Source organism: Podarcis erhardii (assembly GCF_964252035.2).
Source record: "Podarcis erhardii genome assembly, chromosome: 1".
NCBI classification, from domain to species: Eukaryota; Metazoa; Chordata; class Lepidosauria; order Squamata; family Lacertidae; genus Podarcis; species Podarcis erhardii.
Window position 1 is genome coordinate 4,241,549 of NC_138497.1, and position 25,602 is coordinate 4,267,150.

Sequence of the window (25,602 nt, forward strand, 5' to 3'; positions counted from 1 at the left end):
GAGGCTTCATTAGCCTCATGTTTCTTCAGCTCAGTCTGCCTTGCGCAGCTTCGCTTGCATGCGCTCTCTCTCCTCTTTCTCTTTCCCTTCCCCTTCCGAGTTGCTTCCTTCCTTGCTGGTGATTCTCTTTCCTGCTTCTCTGTGTGTGTGTCTGTGTGTGGTTGTGACTTGCAAGTTGCTTCAGAATAAAAGGGAGGAAACACCCAGTGTTTGTTGTGTGTGCCTTTCTTTCAGGGCAGAAGCAGCGTAACATCCTTTTAAATATCATTTTGAAATACTTGGCTATCACAGCCTAAGACTTCCTTCAACCTCGACTGATGGTTTTCTAAAGTCTTTCTAATTATGCATTTTGTTACTATAATTATTTCTATAAACTCAAATTTCCAGTTCATCTATTCTTAATTCTTTTCACAATAATTTATAAATTACTCCTTACATAACTTCTTTTAACCCTACATGTGATGTCAATTGGTTACAATTGCTTTCCAAATATATCAAAAAACTTCTTCCATTCCTTTAGGAAAGTCTGGTCCTGCTGGTTCCGAATTTTCCCTGAAAAGATGGGGGAAGTTTTGTCTTTGGGCAAGCCTATTGAGACATGTAATTATTTTATGAAAACCACTTAAAGGGTTGTTGTTTTTTAAAAAATTATTCAGCAGTATATAGGTAAAGGTAAAGGTACCCCTGCCCGTACGGGCCAGTCTTGACACTCTAGGGTTGTGCTCTCATCGTGTATTAATGTGCTCTAAACAGTGGGTGGCTAAAAAAGCACACACTGACTCACTTTGAGGTGCATCATGAACTCCCGATAAGCAGTTTACGAAGCCGCTGTCTAGAAGATGCATGACTGCCATTTACAGCTGAGAGTTGGTGGCTGCAGACAGATGATGAAATTGGAAAATGAGTCTGAAGAAGAGTTGGCTCATTAGTAATAGGAGGTCGTGCTAGTTGGCCTTGCACTATATACAAATAGCTGTTTTTCAAGTCCATGCAAAGGACCCATATTGCAAATAAGTCTGGACAATTTACCAGGCTGTTTTCCTACATGTGTAATACATGTCATTTGCTTTGTGTCAGTGTGTAAGTGGGCCGGGGAAGAGAAAACGCCAGTTAATGCAAGGTTTTTGCTTGATCACTTGGAGAGTACTTTTACTTGACACAGGCAACCAGGTGAAAGGAACTTTAAATGTTGTTACTTGCTCTTTTGCAGCTTCAAGCAGTGGGACCAGGCTGCATAGAGGTTATGTTGAAGAGGCTACGTTAGAAGACAAGCCATCACCAACAACTCATATTGTATTTGTTGTACATGGCATTGGTCAGAAAATGGACCAAGGAAGGATTATTAAAAACACAGCCATGTGAGTGTTTCGTTTCACTCTGTTGAAAGTGGACAACATTGGATTTGCGGGCGTTGTGGTTTTCCCTTTTTCACAAAGGGTGCTGTTTTTAATTGTGTATGTTCCTGAGGTCATCTTACTTCCTAATCATTAGGCTGTGAGTCTTTTTGGCAAACATTTCCAAATGCTACTTTGCTGTATTGCACTTAGCAGAGAAAGAATTCTGATCAAAGGAGAGACCAAGGAGCCCCGAATACGATAAATTTTGACATAGAATCTTACGGTTGGAAGAGACCCAAGGGTCATCTAGTCCAGTGTTTTTCAACCACTGTTCCGCGGCATACTAGTGTGCCGCGAGATGTTGCTTGGTGTGCCGTGGGGAAAATTGAAAAATTCGAAAGATTTAAAAATGAAGTATTTTATAATTTTTCATATTTCTGTTTACTTACTATTTCATAATAAAGTAATTATAAAATACTTTCTTTGTGTTTATTTGATTCCTATTCAAGAGAATTACTTTATATATAGTCAATATAGGCACAGAGTTAATTTTTTTAACATTTTCTAATGGTGGTGTGCCTCGTGATTTTTTTATGAAACAAGTGTGCCTTTGCCCAAAAAAGGTTGAAAAACACTGATAGTCCAACCCCCTGCAATGCAGGAATCTCAGCTGCAGCATGTGTTTTCTATATTGCGTGCACACACAGAGAGACCAGTATTTCATCCCCAGAAAACCCTCACAAACCAGACCTGTGTATCTGAAGAAGTGTATCTGAAGGGTGTATCTGAAGGGTGTATCTGAAGGGTGTATCTGAAGAAGTGTGCATGCACACGAAAGCTCATACCTAGAACTAACTCAGTTGGTCTTTAAGGTGCTACTGGAAGGAATTTTTTTATTTTGTTTAAACCAGACCTGCCAATGTCTCCTCAAATAGAACAAACTCCTGTGTTGCAAACTTAACACAACATGCAAACAATACAAGCAACACGCAGTCCAGTATACTAGATAGCACTGTCATTCTTATTGCATAATATACATGATTTAGTAACAAAAACAAAATGTATGCACTTGTAAATTCCCTAATATAGTTGAAATCAATTGAACACACGTCTGTCAGTCTTTAAGACTCTTTTTAGGCGTTCGTGGTGCCGAAGTAGTAGGTGAATAACAACGAACAGTGACCCCGAATAATCTGACTATTTTGCTGGAATCTTCTTCAGCACAACTACAGAAGAATTCAAATATGAAACCAATTCACACATTACAATCCATATGCTACAGTTGCAGCATATTGATTGTAATGTGTGAAGTTTATATATTTTCATGTATATTATGCAATAAGAATGACAGTGCTATCTAGTATACTGGTCTGCGTGTTGCTGTATTGTTTGTTTATTTTTTGGGGGGTGGGGGCTTGTTTCATTTAAAAAAAAATATTATTGGTTTTTCATTTTAAAACAAACAAAACAAACAAACACATACACACATATATTTTTCATATCCTCCTTTTCATAAACCTTCTTTCATGGACTTCCCCATACCTCCCCCTCTCTGCATCCTTATTTTGCAATTTTTCAGCAACCCCTTAGTCCAATTATATTTATAACTTATTTTTTCTCAGTTTCATCTTAATTCATCAAACAGTTTCAGCTGCAATTCTGCATCTTCCTTCCCCTTAACATTTTAGCACTCATCAATTTTACAACAGTTCTTAAGATAAACTTTAAATTTCCTCCAATCTTCCTCCGCCGTCTCTTTCTCTTGGTCACGGATTCTGCCGGTCATTTCTGCCAATCCCATAAAGTCGATCACTTTCGTCTGCCATTCTTCCAGTGTGGGTAATTCTTGCGTCTTCCAATACTTTGCTAGTAGTATCCTTGCTGCTGTGGTAGCGTACATAAAAAAAGTCCTGTCCTTTCTTCTCACCAGTTGGCCAACCATGCCCAAGAGGAATGCCTCTGGTTTCTTATGAAAAGTGCATTTAAGTACCTTCTTAATTTCATTATAAATCATTTCCCAGAAGGCTTTGATCTTTGGGCAGGTCCACCAAAGGTGAAAGAAGGTACCTTCAGTTTCATTACATTTCCAGCATTTATTGTTGGGCAAATGATAGATCTTTGCAAGCTTGACTGGAGTCATGTACCACCTATAAATCATTTTCATAATGTTTTCTCTTAAGGCATTACATGCCATAAATTTAATACCGGTGGTCCATAACTGTTCCCAGTCCGCAAACATAATGTCATGACCGATGTCCTGTGCCCATTTAATCATAGCTGATTTGACTGTCTCATCTATTGTGTTCCACTTCAGCAACAAATTATACATTCTTGATAAATTCTTAGTATTGGATTCTAGCAGTTCTGTTTCTAATTTAGATTTCTCCACCTGGAAGCCAATTTTCCTGTCTTGTTTAAAGGTCTCCATTATTTGATAATAATGGAGCCAATCTCTTACCATGGACTTTATTTCTTCAAATCTCTTTAATTTAAATTTACCACTTTCTTGTTCTAAGATTTCAGAATATTTTGGGCAATTAGATTCCATATTAAGTTTCTTCACTTCTTTAGCCTCCATTGGTGATAACCACCTAGGAGTTTTGTTTTCCAACAAATCTTTATATCGAGTCCAGACATTGTATAGTGCTTTCCTAACCACATGATTTTTAAAACCTTTATGAGCTTTAACCTTGTCATACCATATGTAAGCGTGCCAACCAAACCTATTGTCAAACCCTTCCAAATCCAAAATATCAGTATTCTCAAGAAGTAGCCAATCCTTCAACCAGCAGAAAGCTGCTGCTTCGTAATAAAGTCTTAAATCCGGCAGGGCAAACCCCCCTCTATCTTTTGCATCAGTTAATATCTTAAATTTTATTCTGGGCTTTTTGCCCTGCCAGACAAATCTAGATATATCTTTCTGCCACTTCTTGAAGCAATCTAGTTTATCCACAATCTGTAATGTCTGAAACAGAAATAACATTCTTGGCAAAACATTCATTTTGATCACAGCAATTTGGCCTAACAAGGAAAGCTTCAATTTCAACCATATTTCTAGATCTTTCTTTACCTCTGTCCAACATTTGTCGTAATTGTCCTTAAATAAATTAACATTTTTAGATGTCATGTTAATCCCCAAATATTTCACTTTCTAAGCCACCATCAACCCAGTTTCACTTTGGAACTTCTCCCTTTCACCATTTGTTAAGTTTTTTCCCAGGACTTTAGTTTTTTGTTTATTCAGTTTAAATCCTGCAACCTGGCCAAGGAATTGAATTAGTTCTAAAACTCTTTTTGTGCTAGTGTCTGGCTCTTGTAAAGTCAATACGAGGTCATCTGCAAATGCCTTCAATTTGTACTGTCTGGCTCCGACCCGAATTCCTTTTACCAACTGGTCCCCCCTGATCATATTTAATAACACCTCCAGGACTGATATAAAAAGTAATGGGGATATTGGGCACCCCTGCCGTGTCCCTTTTTCTATCGGAAGTTCATCAGTAACCACATTATTTACAATTAACTTTGCCTTTTGTTCCGAATATATTGCACCTATACCATTTTCAAACCTTTGGCCTACCCCCATCCCCTGGAGATTCTTCTTCATAAAGTTCCAAGAAATATTGTCAAAGGCTTTCTCCGCGTCCACAAATATTAAAACTGCCTTCGTGTTAATATTTACTGTCAGCATTTCCATAATATCAATTATAACTGTATTGTTTGCTTAATGTCTCCTCAAAGCCACAGTAGTTGATAGGTTTTGTTTTTGTTTTGATTGAGAATGCAGTAGCATTTCAACTCCAGGTATTTTTGGATGAAGCAGGTTACCTAAGCCTATTTCAGGCGACTGGGAGAGTGTCCAAAAGCACGTGGATAGAGGTGGTCCTCTTTACATTGTGTACTTAGGCTTTCAGAAAGCTTTGATTAAAAGTCCCTCACCAAAGACTCCTGAGTAAGCTTAGCAGCTTAGCATAAAAGAGGAGTCTCTTTTATGGGCCAGCAGCTGCTTAAGGAACAAGGAACTGAGTACAGGCAACTCCCCATTTACTTGGGGGTTACGTTCCGAAGCAATAAGCGTTTAAGTGAAATGGCATATATTGGGAACACCATTGGCAAAGCCTGCACAATCGCGCTCTCCAAACCTCCATGCTCAAACTCCCAACTCTCCAAAGGCCAGAGTTTGGTGCGAGGGCTCCTGGGATTGCACTTGCAAAGGCTCGTGGGATTCCTAGAAGGCTGTTTTTGCACTATTTTTGCCTTTTTCATTCTCTTTTAGGGCCGTTTTTGCCCCTTTTCATGCCACTACCAGGGTTGCAGCAATGCATATTTAGTTCAGCGTTCATAAATGGGGAGTTGCCTGTAGCAATAAATGGACAGTTCTCCCAGTGATGAGAAGTGGGACCTGTATTAAAATCTGCGCTCTTTCACTCACTTGAAGGAACTAGTGTTAGGGATGAGCAGTGAAGCATTCAAGTTTGCTGGTGATGACAAATTGCTCAGAGTGGGAATCATTTTCCCCTCTCTCAATGTTATATGTGCTTTCCATCTAATTTTTAGGATGCGGGACACTGCAAGGAAAATAGAAGACAAATATTTTAGCAACCTTGCAACACATGTTGAGTTCCTGCCAGTTGAATGGAGATCTAAGCTTGCACTTGACGGAGGTACTTTTTCCTTTGGACTGCCAGAAGTACTATTGGTGACATTTGGAAAGTAACACTTTTTAGTTTTTTTCTAGCAATGGTTTGTAAACTCTACACTCAGGGTACCCTTTCGATGTGTTCTGCCAAGGATAATTCTGCCCCGGCATTTTCTAGTTGTTCATGGAAGGTATTGCCTAGAGCTATTAGCTGTTATCAGTCACCCCAAACACCTTGCCACTCCCTGTAGGTAATTATTGGAAAGGGAAATTGGGCAGCTGTCTCCAGGGGAAATTGGTCCATCCTTACTGAACTTCCCACAGAGGAACTCCCCTGATAATCCCTTGGGCTTCCCCGGAAGCACAATTTGAAAACCTACCATTCTGTAAATAGACCATGTGCTTAATTTCCTTGTTTTTATTATCTCAACACTTTAAGTAGAGATTTGAATGTTCCTAGGAATTTGTGCTCATATGGTACTGCATTGTTGACTTTAAACCCACTCCAAGCTTTATTACGCCTCAGTCAAACACTTGGGTCTCTTTTCTTTATTTTAGACACTGTTGACTCTATTACTCCTGATAAAGTCCGTGGCTTGAGGGACATGCTTAACAGCAGTGCAATGGACATAATGTACTACACAAGTCCCCTCTACCGAGATGAGGTATGTGTGTGATTTTTAAGTGTTTGGTTTCAGGTATGGACAAATAATGGGTATGGCAAAGTTGGGTTTCCTAATTTAAGTGTACCTCTGTTTCCCAACATCTTGAAGATAGACTTTGCCATTGTGGGCATTCTTTGCATAGAAATCAAATAGAGTAGTTTGTGTCTTCAGTCTACTACTGAGTTGTATCCTAGCTGAGCGGGGATCTGAACGCTGGTGCAATATCCCATAGGCTACAGGGCCTTTACAAAAAAAGCAGTAATTGTTGCAGCCTGAGGATGACACATGCTCTGTTCATGCATAGTGTGTTGTGTGTTTGTCGTACTTCTTTAGCTCTCCCTCCCTTCTTCAGGAAGCCAAGTGGCTTCTGTGGGGCTCTTACCCAGTTCCCCTCCAGGCCCAGACCAGACTGAAACCTGTATACCTTTTGCAGTGCAACAGCATCATGTCTCCAGGCTATTCTAAGGAAACCCCAGTTGCATTTTTTCAAAGCTCAGAGCACTTTCAGAACAGGCACAACAGCTGTCCTGCTGATGCTTAGGTATTTTAAAATGCTGTTTAATCTAGCAAGCGGGGGAGGAGGTGGGCCAAGACACAATTTGCAGCTTGGAAGGTCATAGTTTATTCAGCTAAGAAGCAATTGTTTTCTGCAAGGAGATATATTGCAGAAAGGGGGCTCTTGTTGTGAGAGGCTGCTGCTGCCGCCATCAGCTTGCCCTCTGCAGCTGCTGTAAATACCGTATTTTTCGCTCTATAATACGCACCTGACCATAACACGCACATCGTTTTTAGAGGAGGAAAACAAGGGAAAAAACATTCTGAATGAAACAGTGGATGTATCATTTTTGGGCTTCATGCTGCGGCCACAGACATGTGATCTGATGGTGAATTTGGGGTGACCCAATGCAAAAATCCTGAGAATTCCTGTGGATCCTTTTGCACCATTGCAGCCCCAGGCAACAGTGGGTGCGTGATTTTTTTGGTGCAGGCTGTAGCCATGGACATGCTATGTGATCTGATGGTGAATTTGGGGTGACCCAATGCAAAGATCCTGAGAATCCCTGTGGATCCATGCTTGGTAACCACGTTTTTGCACCATTGCAGCCCCAGGCAACAGTGGGTGCGTGATTTTTTTGGTGCAGGCTGTAGCCATGGACATGCTATGTGATCTGATGGTGAATTTGGGGTGACCCAATGCAAAGATCCTGAGAATCCCTGTGGATCCATGCTTGGTAACCACGTTTTTGCACCATTGCAGCCCCAGGCAACAGTGGGTGCGTGATTTTTTTGGTGCAGGCTGTAGCCATGGACATGCTATGTGATCTGATGGTGAATTTGGGGTGACCCAATGCAAAGATCCTGAGAATCCCTGTGGATCCATGCTTTGTAACCATGTTTTTGCACCATTGCAGCCCCAGGCAACAGTGGGTGCGTGATTTTTTTGGTGCAGGCTGTAGCTATGGACATGCTATGCGATCTGATGGTGAATTTGGGGTGACCCAATGCAAAGATCCTGAGAATCCCTGTGGATCCATGCTTTGTAACCACGTTTTTGCACCATTGCAGCCCCAGGCAACAGTGGGTGCGTGATTTTTTTGGTGCAGGCTGTAGCCATGGACATGCTATGTGATCTGATGGTGAATTTGGGGTGACCCAATGCAAAGATCCTGAGAATCCCTGTGGATCCATGCTTGGTAACCACGTTTTTGCACCATTGCAGCCCCAGGCAACAGTGGGTGCGTGATTTTTTTGGTGCAGGCTGTAGCCATGGACATGCTATGTGATCTGATGGTGAATTTGGGGTGACCCAATGCAAAGGTCCTGAGAATCCCTGTGGATCCATGCTTTGTAACCACGTTTTTGCACCAGGCAACAGTGGGTGCGTGATTTGGGGGGGGGCAGGCTGTAGCCATGGACATGCTATGTGATCTGATGGTGAATTTGGGGTGACCCAATGCAAAGATCCTGAGGAGCCATGTGGATCTATGCTTTGTAACCACATTTTAAGTGGGGAGCGAAGGAAAAACAAAGAAGGGACATGAGAGGGGTGTGCAGAGAAGCAGCTGGCTAAGAATGCAGGAGAGGGATTTAACGGGAGGGAGGAAAGAAAGGCAAAAGTTTCCCCCCACCCAAGCCAGCCATCTCTCTCTCTCTCTCTCTCTCTCTCTCTCTCTCTCTCTCTCTCTCTCCCTCTCCCTCCCTTCCTCCCTCCCCCCTCTCTCTCCCTTCCCCCCCCCCCCTCTCCCCCAGCAGCACAGAGAGGAATTCCCCTCTGCTTGCCTGGAGGGGAGGGGCTTTCCCTGCTCTTTGTTCCGTTTCAGCAAACACAGCAACGAAACAGAGGAGGGTGGGCAGTAAGACCCTGAGGCAGAATGCAGGAAAGCAGCCGCTTCCTCTTTTCAGGTTTCGCTTCTCCGTGCAGCGTGCAGTGCCACGATTTGATTTTTGCCTGATTTTTCGGCTCCAGGGACCACACATTCGCTCTATAACACGCACAGACATTTCCCCTTCCTTTTTAGGAGAAAAAATCTGCGTGTTATAGAGGGAAAAATACGGTATATCCTTGGTGAGAGGATAAGCTGCTCCCTGCCCGTTTCTGCACTCTGCTTCCTCCAGTACCATACCAGACTTGAGGTACAAACTGAGTGGTAGAGAGGTGCTTGTTCCAGCTGGAGAGTTTACAAGCAGGATTTAAAACCGCCCAGTGTCTTCATAGCAGGAAGAAAGGAATTTGGTTGGAAGAGCCACATAGCAAAGTTCCCAGTGGGCTGAAACAAAGGCTAATTCAGCCAGATGCTGCTGCTGCCAAACCATCAGACTTCCTGAAATTCTGCTTAGCAAACTTTGTATTTCACACATGTGCACAGCATGGATACCCTGCCACCTCAAGAACTTTTACGCTTTCTTTATTGTATGGAACTTTGTGTGCGCTGTGCACAAAGGTATCCAAATGCATATTATGTAAGAATTGCCATAAAGCAGGGGTGAGACGCGAGTGGTCTAGACCACTGAGCCTCTTGGGCATGCCGATCAGAAGGTTGGCGGTTCCAATCCCCGCGACGGGGTGAGCTCCCATTGCTCAGTCCCAGCTCCTGCCAACCTAGCAGTTCGAAAGCACGCCAAAAATTGCAAGTAGATAAATAGGTACCGCTACGGCTGGAAGGTTTCCGTGCACTGCTCTGGTGTCGGTGTTCCGCTGCGCCAGAAGCAGCTTAGTCATGCTAGCCACATGACCCGGAAAAACTCTGTGGACAAAGGCCAGCTCCCTTGGCCTGTAAAGTGAGATGAGCACCACAATCCCAGAGTTGTCTGCAACTGGACTTAACTGTCAGGTGCCCTATACCTTTACCTTGTAGGGGTGGAGAACCTTCTGGCCATGGGATGAATAGGCCCTTGCAGCCATTTTTTTACAGGCCATGCATACCTGTCACTCAGGTAAAGGTGTGGGACAAGCAAATCTGCACCCACTTAAAGAAGAGTTGGGTGAGCCTGGTTGTTCATTGGTGGTGGGGTTTGCATTTGGCACTGTTTAAATTTGGTGCTGAATGTAAGTGCCACTGCTTTTGGCAAGGATCTGATCTACCTGATGCTGGGTGATTGACAGCTAGGTGGATGAAGGTCAAAATCTGGCTCATCAGAGAAAAATGGTTGACCACTCTGCCATAAAGAATCAGACTAGAGCTCCATGTAGCCCAGTATTCAATATTAATGAATTTTCAAAAAATTCTCATCGGATAAGAACTTTCTGCCTTTTCTCAAAAAATATTCAGAATTTAAAAGCTTCAGCAGTTGTGCTTCATAGTAAACGATTCAGAAATGTCACCTGTGGAGGACTAAACGTGGCATGACGTTCATGACATGAGTAATCCTTGAGTGGGACTGAGACTGGGTGTAGGGCTTTAGCCCTTTGTCCCCACCGCAGTCACAATTGGAATTAGGGGACTTCATGTCTGTTTGCAGTAGGAAGCAGCTAATACCAAGTACCAGGCTAGCTATTTTACTTTTTTTGTAATAAAATTTTGCATTCCTAGGGTTAACTTTTGTGACACACCACATTTACTTTACAAATTGTACTATTCAAGGGCCAGCCTACATGGATCACCAAATCTTAGCCAAGGCTTGATAACATTTTTCTTTTCCTTTTTTTTACTGTACTGAACATCTAGATTTTCATATATAGTCTTGTAGTGAACTCTAGCTCACGTTTATCATTAGAAGGTTTGTTAGCTACAAGGTATTGGGCAAGCTTGTGATATTTTAGTAAAGATGATTGATGAAACATTGGCAAATGATCTCTCCAACTAGGTCAGGTGCCTTCTCCTTTAGGCTTTAGAAACAATCCCTGACAGCTCATCAGCTTGAGTTACAGCTTTATAATCTGGTCTCAGGGGCTTCTCTCCTGCTTGAGAAATTGAAATAAACAAATGTTGGTGCAGCATGTTAGGAGCTTTTATTTTACCGGAGAAGCAGACTTGCTGATGTAAGGTGGTTCCGCTCCATTAGTTCAAAAATATGCATGTGTTTCACCAGTGTACCTTGGTTTTTCACATTGCATATTTCTTTTGCCAACCAAAGTTGAATCTGTACAGAAGGAAAGGATTTGGAATGAGAAAAAGATATGTAAACTCGGGCACTAGATCTTGGTTACAAAGTCTTTTATATCAACCAACTGGAATGAAAGTAGAAGGCAAGGAGAAGCTAGGTGTTATTGGCCTCTCCGCTGAGCCAATGAAGTGGCCTGATGGCCTCAGCATGTGGGACCTCTCTTAGCAGATTTGATGGAGCACATGGCATTTAACCAGGCCCTGTCATCCAGTGCCCTTTTAAAATGTGTTGGGGTTATCAGGTTGTTTTTATTTTTATTTTGATTATGTCTTTGGTGTTTTTATATTGTAATTTTATCTTGTGAACCGCCCTGAGACCTGTGGGTATAGGGTGGTATAATTTTTTAAATAATAATAATGATATTGGGAGTGTTCTTAAACCTATTGTTATTCAAGAACAGAAATACCGTATTTTTCTCCCTATAGGACACACTTTTTCCCCCTCCAAAAATGAAGGGGAAATGCTGTTAAGGAGTTTGCACTTAAAGCATACCTTGAAAGCATTTGATCAGTTTTCTTGGTTTGATTTTTAAGTGTTGAACTCTTATCCACCCTTCACCCAAACAGCAATATCTGAAAACCAGGCTATTTCTGGTCTTGAGGTCTCAGCTGGCTGCTGTCAGTGAGTCATTTCATGCAAACTGACAAAGCCATTGCCTAAAGAAATGCAAGTAAGAGTAAGCAGAAATCCAGATGCTAAATATAGAGCAACATGCGGAATATAAGAAATGTCCCTTCTCTCCCCATTCCCTAACTCTTTATAACAGCTGGTAAAAGGCCTTCAACAGGAGCTGAATCGTTTGTACACGCTTTTCTGTACGCGGAATCCAGAGTTCATAGAAAAGGGCGGCAAAGTATCAATTGTGTCACATTCCTTAGGATGCGTAATCACATACGACATCATGACAGGATGGAATCCGGTTATACTCTACGAACAGTTGCTTGAAAAGGAGTATGATGACCTCGAGGACACCTGGATGAGCTACGAGGAGCAACATCTGCTAGAAGAGTTTTACTTGACCAAGCGGCGGTAAAAGAGTTTCCTTTCTAGTATTGAGCAGGTCTTGGTGTATTGAAATTGACTGAGTGAGCCCAGGGTCTCTTTTTAACAAGTGAACAGCTTTGCGCCACCACCCAGCTCCTACCTCAGCTGTGCCACCACAAGGCAACTAGAAGTTGACTAGCTCTGGAAGACATTCCCACCCTTATTTTTCAGCCCTTGGGCCTCGTTGAGAAATACCTGCACGCACAAAGGGCACTGTGACCAGCCAGTCATGCATGTGGTACTTGAAAGGGGTCTTGAGCCAGAGAAAGGGCCAAACGTGGTGCTTGAGATTTTTAAGCAGCAAGGCTGCCGTTGGGATAGTCAGGTGGTAGGGCTTAAACCAGGGGTCAGCAACCTTTTTCAGCTGTGGGCCGGTCCACTGTCCCTCAGTCCATGTGGTGGGTCAGACTATATTTTATGGGGGGGGATGAACGCATTCCTGTGCCCCACAAATAACCCAGAGATTCATTTTAAATAAAAGGACACATTCTACTCATGTAAAAACATGCTGATTCCCGGACCGTCCGCGGGACGGATTGAGAAGGCGATTGGGCCGGATCTGGCCCCCGGGCCTTAGGTTGCCTACCCCTGGCTTAAACTCTTCCTTTCCCCTATGCTGAGAGAGTGCAATTATGTCTTAGGGCAGGATTTACCTTAGGAGCTCTGTCCACAGAAGTCCTGAGAAATGAGGCTTGCTCCCCCCACCCCCCATCTCCCCCCACACACACACCCTGAAATGGTCCTGGGGAGTTTGGGAAGGGACTGTCAAGCCGATGTGCTTGCATGGACGGAACATTTTTGGTAGTATGACATTAAAACTCATGTTTTTAGTCTTACAAAATTTGTCTCCAGAATATTTGTTTTGGTGAATTATACTAATTTACATGGTACTTAATGTAGCTTTATTATTATTATTATTATTATTATTAGACTTTATATACCGCCCTATTCCAGCAGGTCTAGGGCCAATTAACTGTTTCTAATCAAAAGAACTCAAAATGTCTGTATTTTTTCCTAGATTGAAGGAGATAGAAGAGAGATTGCATGGACTGAAAAAATCCACCATATCTAAGACACCTGCCTTAAAATTCAAGGTACAAATAAGTAAGAAATGTGCTGTTCTGCTAATGGCTCACATTTAGCAAGAAATGTTTTTCAGGTTCCACCTTTATTTATTGCTATTTATTTAATAGATTTCTAAGCTGCCACTCAAAATATAAATATGTAGGGATAAATATTTTTTTAGAATCTTCAGAACTGCAGTTAAAATAGTACAACAGTCAAAACATTTCAAAGCAGAAAGTAAAAAACCCTAACTCAGGCACTGAAAGCACATGAAGCAAAAAAAGGTTAACCAACACTAAAGGCCGCCTGCCAACCTAGCAGTTCGAAAGCACCTCCGGGTGCAAGTAGATAAATAGGGACCGCTTACTGGTGGGAAGGTAAACGGCGTTTCCGTGTGCTGCGCTGGCTCGCCAGATGCAGCTTTGTCACGCTGTCCACGTGACCCGGAAGTGTCTCCGGACAGCGCTGGCCCCCGGCCTCTTGAGTGAGATGGGCGCACCAACCCCAGAGTCTGTCAAGACTGGCCCGCACGGGCAGGGGTACCTTTACCTTTACCTTTAACACTAAAGGCAAACTGGAATAAAGTGAGCAGGTCATATCTCTTGGGGGAGGGAGTTCCATAGACTCCATGACCTCACCAACAAAAAAGCCCTTTCTTTTGTGTGGTCCACTATCCTAATCATGCCTACTTGTGGGCATACTGCCAGGGCCTCCATGTTGTTGTTGTTGAGTCGTGTCCGATTCTTCATGACCCCCTGGACCAGAGCACGCCAGGCACTTCTGTCTTCCACTGCCTCCCGCAGTTTGGTCAAACTCATGCTGGTAGCTTAGAGAACACTGTCCCACCATCTCGTCCTCTGTCGTCCCCTTCTCCTTGTGCCCTCCATCTTTCCCAACATCAGGGTCTTTTCCAGGGAGTCTTCTCATGAGTTGGCCAAAGGAGATAGGTTTGATCTTCTTGCAGTCCATGGGACTCTCCAGAGTCTCCTCCAGCACCAGAATTCAAAAGCACCAATTCTTCAGCAATCAGCCTTCTTGATGGTCCAGCTCTCACTTCCATACATCACTACTGGGGAAACCATGGCTTTAACTATACGGACCTTTGTTGGCAAGGTGATGTCTCTGCTTTTTAAGATGCTGTCTAGGTTTGCCATCGCCTTTCTCCCAAGGAGCAGGCGTCTTTTAATTTCATGACTGCTGTCACCACCTGCAGTGATCATGGAGCCCAAAAAAGTAAGGGCCTCCATAGCTGATCTAAATGCTCAGGCAGCTTCATAAGAAGTATAGGCAGTCCTTGAAGTAACTGATCCCAATTTCAAAGGTCAATACCAGCACTCTGAATTGGACCTTTAAGTGAATAGGCAGCCAGTATAGCTGGTGTAGAATTGATGCAATGTGAAAACAAAAAAATCCTTCCAGTAGCACCTTAAAGACCAACTAAGTTAGTTCTTGGTATGAGCTTTCGTGTGCATGCACACTTCTTCAGATACACATCTGAAGAAGTGTGCATGCACACGAAAGCTCATACCTAGAACTTAGTTGGTCTTTAAGGTGCTACTGGAAGGATTTTTTTGTTTTGACTATGGCAGACCAACACGGCTACCTATCTGTAACTGATGCAATGTGGTCTGTGCTTCATTCCCACCAGCATCTGGTCTGCTCCATTTTGCACGAGTTGAAGCTTCCAAACTTAAGACTGATAAGACCCACTGCTAGGCACTGTCACTTCCACAGATATTGCCAAGTCCAACAGGACCCTCAAACTACAAACTTGGCCTTTTAGAGAGAGTGCAACACTACCCAGAACCACTTGGAACATCTCCACCCAGAGCAGTCTGCTTCTTTACCACAGTACTTCCATCTTCTCTGGATTATGTTTCAGTTTGCTGGCTCTCATCGCTCCTCGAGGCTTGTGTTCAGGCGTTCCACCACCTCCATGGGATTAAGAGGTGGAAACAAAGATGCAGAACTGTGTGTTATCAGCATATTAATGACACTTTTCCCCTAGTGGCTTAATGTAGATGTTAGAAAGCATGAGGGAGAGTACAGGACTTTGCAGTAGTCAGGAGGGAAATTCCTCCAGCACCACCAGCTGATTGCATCTCACCAGAAAGGACTGGATTCTACACCCCACTGTGACTTCCAAGCCCATTCTGGGAAGGCAGTCCAGAAGGAGGATACCAACACTCCAGCAAGAATTGGTTCACATTCAGTTTCTTAATGTTGCTCTCCCTTGAAATGCGGCCCAGCCTATAATGCTCATGCGTTTTTATTTATCTAAAATAACTACAAATCCAGTGAAATCAGCATCAAAACTAACAGCAACAGCACAAAGACAACGGGAAGTCTGTATCTGCAAAACATTGATCAGTTAATGCATATACAAGCTCCGCTTCATTAGATTGTCTTGAATACAAGCCACATCTCTGATATTGAGCGGAGTTTGTATTTTAGTGAATCTAGTTCGATTTTTCTGTAAGGTCAAGTAATAATGTGTAATGCATAAGTTTGCTTGGGACCAAGGTTGTCAAATATGAAGGGTTTGGCTGTTGAGGAGATTTGGGGCCTCTGCTGTTAAGATGTCCGTAGGGTCTGTGACTCAGTGGCACATAAGAGCTTTCAGATTCAACCCCTGACATCCCCAGCAAGGTGGGTCTCTGATACGAGGGTTGGGAAAGGCTCATGCGTTGAATTAAACATAGTTAAGGCACAGCCTGATTTCGTATAAGGTATGTAGTAAGTTGATACGCAGCATGTACACATGTTGGATATTTTTATGGAACTATCTTTTCTGCTTGCTTGATGCTCTTAAAAAAGAAACTTAATCATGCAGAGCATTATTTTTAAAGATAGTTAAGTAGTAGTTACAAGCTTCTTCCGATTTCCCATCCATTTGTCACCAACTGCATTTCTGCTATGGAAATGCACCAAAACCTTCTGCCTGCAGCCTCTTCCTCAGTGCAGCAGTTAGGTTTGGGGGAAGCATCTTGTTATAGAAAAGACTTCTCCATCTGTGCTCTAAAGGGTCATCTTTGTCTCCCAGCCTCCCCTGCACCTCCCATGGGATACCTCTTTCATTGGAATTTGCTTAGACAGCAGTTTTGAGGTATATTTGCAAGTAGCCCATGTGGCCTTCCTATAGGTATCAAAAGATGTAAAAAGACTAGTAATTATTACACACTGTGATTTCCCCCAATTTGTAACGTACTATGAAGCGATGAGATAGCTCTACACACCCAACCCTTGCAAAACAGAAAAACAACCCAACCCAGTATATGCTAGAAAGCTGCCTTTTTCTCTGCCTGTTAATATCAAATAAATGTCTCCTTAGGTTGAGAATTTCTTCTGTATGGGATCTCCATTAGCAGTGTTTTTGGCCTTGCGTGGCATCCGACCAGGAAACAGTGGAAGTCAAGATCACATTCTGCCCAGAACTATTTGTAACCGGTTGCTAAACATTTTTCATCCAACAGATCCAGTGGTGAGTGTTAGTGCAGTAACAAGCTTTCACCTCAAGAGCAGAGGCGGCCCTACCATGAGGCAAGGTGAGGCGGCCCCCTCAGGTTGCGGATTTTGGAGTGGAAAAGTCAGGTGGGAGCCACAGAGCACAATCCCGGAAGGGATGGGTTTGAAAAAGAAGGGATTTTTGTTGCTACCCTTCATTTCGATGGGGATTGCACAGGAGGACTTGTCAGTGGGTTGTGTGTGCCCCAGATTTTTGTCAATGGAATTGACGAGCACACATCATTTGGGTTTTCCGCCTCAAGCAGCAAAATGTCTTGGGCCGGCCCTGCTCAAGAGTATTTCTAAATAGCATCTACTGAAGACCTGTCAAAGGCATTGGCTCACCAAAAATGTCCCCATTGACGCAAGTAGGTTTGGCATGTAGCACAGCCTGGCAGAACAAGCCATCTTCCATTAGGGTGAAGACAAGATGCAATACAAGGAGAGTTCAAAGCCCAATCCTTAGCCACCTCCTGCAATTGGCAGCAAATCGGATGCTGGATCAGCAATCTATGCCTTCTTTATTTTTAAAAGGGCTGTGTGAGCATCATGCTTTTTTTGTTGTTGTTTGGTCTGTTTCTTTATTATTATTATTTTTAATTAAACTACAGAACTTTTCTTGTGATTTGGAGCACGTGCATTGCTTGGCATTATCCCAGTGCACCCAGCAATTGGTATATTATTTATCATTTGGTTTATATCCTGCCTTTCTTCTGAAAGGAGCCAAGGTCAAAAATGGGCAGCTTCTGCTGGAAACTTACAGAACCGGCTACACAAACACACACACACACACACGATGCACACTGCAAAAGGGAATGTACAATTTTAACAGAATGCAGCAAGGGCACTTCTAGAGCAGCCTGAAACGCTATGTTTAGTGTACTTCTAGCGTCTTACTTTATTTATTTATTCTCGGTTGTGTTGAAATCAGAGGGAAGTTGTGGTGAAATGTTCAATATCCGTGAAATTTTCTTTTAAACACAGTTCAGAGACATTGGGAGTAGTTCACGTAATGAACCCTGTCAGCAAGGACTTCTGTTTCTGCAGCAGGGCTTCCCTCCCCCTCCTTTGTGCCCCCACCCCCCTCTGCTCTATGGGGATTGGGAGAACCCCAGAACGTGGGGGGGGGGGGAGAAGAGGGAAGATCATTCCATCAGGCAAGTTGAAAGCCTTGTACAGATAGAACCCCTTAGCAGTGTGAACCAGCTGCACATACCATTATCAAACCCTGAAGCAACAGCTATTTGGGGTTTCACAGATGCAGGGTAGCTGTTCTTGAAATTTGGAAGAAAAAAAATGCATCTGTCCAGAAACCTTCCCTTCAGTCAATTTCTTCATCTTTAGCAAGACTTCTGGGAGCAAGGAGCATGTGATCTCCAATGTTCCTTGGCCTGGAATGATTCTATGCTGCTTGTTACTTAGTCACTCATTAGATGGGGGAGTTTAGAATGCCCAGTTTTAATACAAAGAAAAATAATAGTAACAAGTCTCTCCCATAAAGCATTCACTGTTTAGAATAGGTCCATGTCATAAGTAAAGGGCCCTGAGACAGCAGTGGTTGTCCTTTCTAAGTATTCAGATTGCAAATGGAAGGAATAAGAGAAGTGAATTGTCACCTTCCACTCAAGCCCTCCCGTCTCTTCTTCTTTACAGGCCTATAGACTAGAACCCTTAATTCTGAAGCACTATAGCAACATTTCTCCAGTCCAGATCCACTGGTATAACACCACGAACCCTCTACCTTACGAGCACATGAAGCCAAGTTTCCTCAACCCGGCAAAAGAATCTACCTCAGTCTCTGAGAGCGACTCTCTCCCAACATTGCCCAGCCCAACAACGTCACCTGTCCTGGCTCGACGGCACTATGGGGAGTCCATAACCAATATAGGCAAAGCAAGTATAATGGGTAACTATTCTTGAAGCCTTGGAAAACCTTGTGCCCCTGTGTGCATATCATACCCTCCAAGGAATAAAATGATCTGTCGGCAGTTCGAATCCCCGCGACGGGGTGAGCTCCTGTTGCTCGGTCCCTGCTCCTGCCAACCTAGCAGTTCAAAAGCACGTCAAAGTGCAAGTAGATAAATAGGTACCGCTCCAGCGGGAAGGGAAACGGCGTTTCCGTGCACTGCTCTGGTTCACCAGAAGCGGCTTAGTCCTGCTGGCCACATGACCCGGAAGCTGTACGCCGGCTCCCTCGGCCAGTAAAGCGAGATGAGCGCCGCAACCCCAGAGTTGGCCACAACTGGACCTAATGGTCAGGGGTCCCTTTATGAAGCTCACACAGTGACCTGATGGGGGGCACAGCCCCCAAGACGCCCTGGGCACCAAAGATAGGGGTAGCTAATATCTATCTTGGAGAGATTTGCCCAAGGTCACCCAGCAGATTTTGATGGCTGGGCAGGTATTCCCACCACCACCACCAAACCTGGGTTATTTTCACCCTAAAATCAGGGCCGGGGGACATGTGGCCCCTCCTGGTGTTGCTTAGACTCCAGCTCCCATAAGCCTCAGCCACCACGGCCAGTGATCATGGGAGTTGTAGTCAAGTGACCACTGGAAAGCCACAGAGTCCCCGTCCTTGCCCTCAGTGACAATCTTCTGAAGTTTGCAAAATAGTGTTGGGGGACGGTGTCACTTTTCACCATTAGTATTTTGACAGTTTAAAGGTAAAGGGACCCCTGACCATTAGATCCAGTCGTGACTGACTCTGGGGTTGCGGCGCTCATCTCGCTTTACTGGCCGAGGGAGCTGGCGTACAGCTTCCGGGTCATGTGGCCAGCATGACTAAGCCGCTTCTGGCGAACCAGAGCAGCGCACGGAAACGCCGTTTACCTTCCCACCGGAGTGGTACCTATTTATCTACTTGCATTTTGAGATGCTTTCGAACCGCTAGGTTGGCAGGAGCAGGGACTGAGCAACGGGAGCTCACCCCGTCATGGGGATTCGAACCACCAACCTTCTGATCGGCAAGTCCTAGGCTCTGTGGTTTAACCCACAGCGCCACCTGCGTCCCTTTTTTGACAGCTTATATACTGCTTAGAATCATAGAATCATAGAATCATAGAATCCTAGAGTTGGAAGAGACCACAAGGGCCATCGAGTCCAACCCCCTGCCAAGCAGGAAACACCATCAGAGCACTCCTGACATATGGTTGTCAAGCCTCTGCTTAAAGACCTCCAAAGAAGGAGACTCCACCACACTTTTGCTTAATTGCAAGAGTCTCTAAGTGGTGAATGATGCCACAGGCCCTGTCCAAGTGGTGTCTAGCTTTTGTGCTATGAGATTCCACATGGTGCGCATGATTGCAGTGGAGGCGCTAACTGGCGGGAGATGGTATTTTCCCTATGTCAGGAGGCAGTGGGTTGAGCACAGTGCGAAATGTGGTATCCCCCACATTGTCTGGACTCCCTGCAACAAGAAAGCAGCAGCTCCTCCTTGATCATATTATAGAGTGTATCTAAATACTACCATCACATTCTACATTTGTTAAAAAATAAAAACATAATTTTATTAATCTAGATTTCCAAGATCGCCTACAAAAGAGAACCGTAAAACAAATATAAAACAGATCAGAAACAAAAGCAGCTATCGTAGCAAAAGCAAAAATACAAAAAGCAGCAGATATAAAACCAGTTAATATTTTAGACATTTTTTTAAAGAAAAGATTGCCCAGGATTTTAATACACTACATTTTTAAGCTGTTCACCTAAAGTTGTAATTAGTGAACCCTTTGAATAGTGGTGTCTTTTCAAGATTAGCATCTGCAGTATTGTAGCTTGTACTCTATCCACAAGGTGGCAGCAGAGTCAGATGAAAAGGCCAACATGATGGTGTGGGGAAGACGTGGCTTCTGGTTTGGGGCAGAGGGGATGTGTTTATCATGACACGTTTTTTGTCCCGCAGTGCTGTGTGACTGCCAAGTTGAAACTCCCCTTGTGTTGTGCTGAATACAGGAGCTGCTAGCATCGGGAAAGGCCTCGGAGGGATGCTCTTCTCGAGATTTGGACGTGCCAGTGCTCCCGCTTCCCAAGCACTTGAGGCAGGAAAAGAAGGGCCAGAACTGGAGGAGAAGAAGCCATCCTTGAGCCAGGCGTCCATCGGAACTCAGACCTTCCCACACAGCAGCTCTGGCTTTTTAGATCCGACAAGTGAGCAAAAGCAGCAGAAATCCTAGCCTTGGCTTCCCCTTTTTCTTCAAAAGGGAAACTTTTTCAGGGTGTACGTTGAAAACAAATGGGCCACGTGGGCTCTTGCAGTGGAGTCCTTGTGCATCTGTAGCAGTCTTAAAGATGGTGTGTTCCATTCCTACAAATCTGGGGTTCCTAAAACTGCCTCACGCCCAGGCTCCCTAAATCAAGCATGGTAGAAATTCCAGCCTCCCCAGGCTCACCTGTTTTTCCTGTTCTTGGGACAAACAGTTTGTGTAGTCCTTGCTTTTTTCCTGATTTCCCCTCCTTGTCCAAAGACCCATGGCCTGAAGGGTACCATGGTTTACACAGAAGGGTACAACTTTGAAACATCACATCTACCCTTGGCTGTTCCCTGCGTCACGCTTAGTAGGATCTGGCCAATGGGCTGCTTAGTTCCAACGGTGCTACTGTCACAGCCCCCACCCCCCTATTTTGGGATCCATATCAAATCAGGAGGTGAGGGAACAGCTTAGTAAGTTGTTGCCAGAGCCCCCACCCCAATAAGAACAATCAAAGAACTGGGAGCGCTGTGTTGATCTGGCAATAATCCTTTGTGGTTTTGTTCTTGCTTCCTTCCTAGTGGACCTGGAGCACAGGATCGACTTTGAGCTCAGGGAAGGCCTGGTGGAGAGCAGGTACTGGTCTGCTGTCACATCACACACGGCTTACTGGTCATCCATGGATATTGCTCTCTTTCTTCTCACCTTCATGTACAAGCAGGACCAAGAGGAGGAAGAGGAGGAGGGTGGCATCAAGTCACACTTAGAGCCTGTTTGATTGTAGCCTCGGGGGTGGGTGGGGGTGGGTAGGGGGGGGGAGTAGGGAGAGGATGAAACTTGACAAGTGGCACAAAGCAGCCGAAGTTCAACTTCTGTTTCTAAGGCATGGAGGTTTCAGGTTTAAATGCATGTCCGGATTCCTTCCTTCCAAGATCATTTCTCCTTTGCGGCACATTTCCACTTCTGTGCTAATTGAGGCTTTCCCAGAAGGCCGCTCTCAGTTCCCCCTCTTACAGCCTGTAGCGGCACCGTCAGCACCCGTCTCCCCAGGTTAGCATAACTGCTGTTTAACAGAATTCGTTTTTTTAAGTGCAGAGATTACTCTGGTTCCAGAATTCATTTTCATTTCAGAAAAAAATGCCTGCAAACCTAAAACAGCCATGCTCTGTGTCCTTTGTATTGGTAAATAAGAAGCTAAGTGGGTATCATAGTTCTAATCTGAAGTCTGTTGCTCCAGGTTCCATTGAAATTCCTTTGGGATGGCAGACACAAAGGGATGTGCTAACACAACTCATCCAGAAACTAAAACAGGCATGAGGCAAATATTTTGAAATACTGTAATTATAATTTATTATTACCTCTGACTAACCGTTTTGTTTCACTCCAGTGTGTAAAAAGCGTTACTTTTCTACTGTTTTTTCCCCGTTTTTTTTTTGTTTTTGTTGGGGGGGGGCATAATTTAAAGAACCACATTTATTTTCTACAGTGTTAAGACTTTATTCCTCAAATGACATATCTTTGTACTATTCAAAAGGAGCTATGGACACTGTGGCACACTTTTCAGTATTTTTTCATTAAAAATAAACATTTGTGGATCACACAAACAACACTTGCTAAACAGTTCTTCTCTGTGGGTAAGTAAAGTCTCTGTGGAGAGCAGGCTTCTCCCTGCGTAGCGTGCACTTTGGAGAACATGCAGCACTTCAATTTCTTCTCAAATTCTAAAATGTTATTTAGGAATTCTCAATGCAAGCAAGTGGTGGAAGCTGAGCCTTGAACTTCAACTTCCTCAGTCATCAAGGAGTGTATTAGCATGCGGCCCTGGAGCTTGTGCCTTCCAGGTATTTTGGATCACACATTCCATCAGCCCTAACCTGAAGAACACCAGGTTAGGGAAAGGCGGATTGAACCATTTTTAAGAGACTTGGGAAAGTGATGCTAGCCAGGATCCAAAAAAGAGGCATCCATAGTTTTGTCAGCTGTTTTTCTTAACAACTGTTTGCAGTGCCAGTGAGACCCATCTGCTTTCAAAGGGGCCGCTTTTGTGGAAAGAACAGCAAAAATCAGCTTCCAGACAGGCTCCCTGTTCCCAAGACATCCCCCTTCTCAGTGTTTCACGTAGCATTTTCGAAACGCACAATAAGATGGCTGCTTATTAGCCTTATATGTGGATCTGAGTCTCCTTTTGTCCTGGCTCACCCCAGCTAAAGGAGACAGATGCCTGATAGCTTTTATTGATACAAGAAGCGCTCGCAACAACTCCTGTGGTGCTCCGGGTGCGCACACCTCTAGCCACTAAGCAACAGTCCCCCACAGATGTGCGCCCTGTGGGGCAGTTACTGCAGCAGTGATGCCCTACCCCTCTGCCAGCTTAAGTAACCCCCCCCCCCCGACAGGTTGCGCGCCCGCAACCTGAGACTTCTGCTGCCTGGAAGTAAGCAGGCAGCAGGGCAGGGGGAGGTAGGGAGTCTACTGACCCATCTCTCACCTTAACGCCACATCCTGCCCACCTTCCTCCGTCTTGGACTGCCCTGACTCTCCCTCCACCCCCTGCCCTGGCGCCAAACCCCATAAATTGCTGGTCCCCTCTCCTGGGTCACTCTCCTGGTCCCCTGACTCCAACATACACTCTTCAGAGGCCTTCCAGGCTTGATGACACCTTTCTACTTTGTATTCGACGCAATCGACATAAATAAAAAACTGCCGATAAAACAGATTAAAGCACAGAAAACCACACTAGCACATAGGGATTGCAAACAGCAATAAAGCAATTTAAAACCAGCCCACAAGCATATTTAAATCAAAGCTGAATGTTCTAACCGAAAAGGGCAGAACAATCTTCTTACAATCTCCAGATTTCAGAAGTATAATAACCGAAAAGGGCAGAACAATCTTCTTACAATCTCCAGATTTCAGAAGTATAATAACCGCATGGAAATGCTACACAAACTGGCAGTCGGGAGTGTTACGTTGCAAATTTGGTAGTTTGGTAGAATGTCAGCATGCTTGAGGGTTTTTGCAACAGGGTGGGTATCTTCAGAGGTTGATTATTGTGTGTTGGAATGTCAAAGGTTGCTTCATTTTCTGGCACTTTGGAATGCAAGCGAGCTTCTTAACAGTCATGAAACGGGCTTAAAAACAGACTCCGCTGAAATCCTTTCAAGATCTGTGATTATCTCAAATTTGTGAAGGCAAAGCTTAATGTCAGAGTGATTTGGAATGCTTATTTCTCTGAAGGAACAGACAGTAAAAAAGAAAACATGGCATAGTACTGGAAAAACTCACATGCTGTCTGATCATGTCCACAACCCTGGGTTCACTGGTGAGATAGAAGGGGGTGCTTAAAAATGTCATCCCCTATTACCAGCTTTAATTGTCAGGCAATTGCTCTTATTAATATATAAAGTAACATGAAATGAAAGTGGCCTTTGGCAGCTACAGAGTGCATTTAGCTTACCAACGACGAGTGGAATTCACAGATTTGGAAGGAAGGCCTTCTAAATGCCCGAAGTTAGTAGTTCCTGGCAGACTCCGACATCTCCTTTTCCAGAAATCAATCTGGATGTGGCAATCCCCGTTTCCATTCTTATGACTTAACAAAGATTGTGACGCCCATCCTCAGCAGTACTACTGCTCCTTAGAAAATGATAATATACCTAAGGATATATTATTGGCTGTATTTAAGAAGGTGCCATTATCTGCATGTGGTGCCTGGGCAGTGTGCTGAGCAGAACCAGGAACTTTCAAGAGGAAAACCCAGCTTCTCGGTACTTCCCCCACTTAAAAGATGAGGTCTGTGCAACTTTATACACTTCAAGCTGTGCACCACCTGTGTAATTCTAGGTCCACAACCACTGCTGCTCTGTAGCTCCAAGCAGACAGCAGTGCCAAGTTTTATGTTCATTGGCCAGCCATCCACTGAGGACAGTGACCCTGAGCATAATCTTGAGTTGTGCCCAGGGCCTGGTGCAAGATTTAAGTGTTGCGGAGCTAAATCAAAGTGCTATGGCAGTGCTTTAGTAGAGTATAAGACTCAGGTTCATGGGTTTGAGCCCCATGTTGGGCAAAAAAGATTCCTGCATTGCAGAGGGATGAACTACAGTGGTGCCCCGCAAGACGAATGCCTCGCAAGACGGAAAACCCGCTAGACGAAAGGGTTTTCCATTTTGGAGGTGCTTCGCAAAACGAATTTCCTATGGGCTTGCTTCGCAAGACGAAAATGTCTTGCGAGTTCCTGTGGGTTTTTTTCCTTTCCCCCCCCTTTTTCTAAGCTGCTTATCCGCTAAGCCGCTAAAAGCCGCTAATAGCGCTAATCCGCTAAGCCATCAATGGGCTTGCTTCGCAAGACGAAAAAACCGCTAGACGAAGAGACTCGCAGAACGGATTAATTTCGTCTTGGCGAGGCACCACTGTAATGGCCCTGGGGATCCCTCCCAACACTACAATTATATGGTTCTAAACATACATGTAAATGGCCAATTGCCAAGAAAATCCAACACTTTATATCAGGCATAGGCAAACTCGGCCCTCCAGATGTTTTGGGACTACAACTCCCA

General features: G+C 44.1%; 1 protein-coding gene and 2 long non-coding RNA genes across 3 annotated transcripts in view; 2 read left to right on the forward strand and 1 right to left on the reverse strand.

Annotated features, from left to right (window-relative positions):
- DDHD1 (DDHD domain containing 1) overlaps positions 1-22,653 on the forward strand; it is a 46,976-nt gene extending 24,323 nt beyond the window's left edge. Inside the window, exons 5-13 of the mRNA XM_081859230.1 lie at positions 1,211-1,358; positions 5,892-5,998; positions 6,532-6,638; positions 12,010-12,272; positions 13,306-13,381; positions 16,684-16,833; positions 18,510-18,762; positions 20,811-21,005; positions 21,628-22,653. Coding sequence (XP_081715356.1) covers positions 1,211-1,358; positions 5,892-5,998; positions 6,532-6,638; positions 12,010-12,272; positions 13,306-13,381; positions 16,684-16,833; positions 18,510-18,762; positions 20,811-21,005; positions 21,628-21,824 — 1,496 coding nt within the window. The 3' untranslated portion in view covers positions 21,825-22,653. The remainder of the gene's footprint in view (positions 1-1,210; positions 1,359-5,891; positions 5,999-6,531; positions 6,639-12,009; positions 12,273-13,305; positions 13,382-16,683; positions 16,834-18,509; positions 18,763-20,810; positions 21,006-21,627) is intronic.
- LOC309345560 overlaps positions 1-25,602 on the forward strand; it is a 131,221-nt gene that overhangs the window by 102,472 nt on the left and 3,147 nt on the right. The window lies entirely within an intron of this gene.
- LOC309345328 lies at positions 13,522-14,744 on the reverse strand. Its single transcript, XR_014158192.1, has 3 exons — positions 14,594-14,744; positions 13,917-14,062; positions 13,522-13,647 (listed from the first exon to the last, which is right to left on the reverse strand). It is a non-coding gene; the product is annotated as an uncharacterized lncRNA (long non-coding RNA).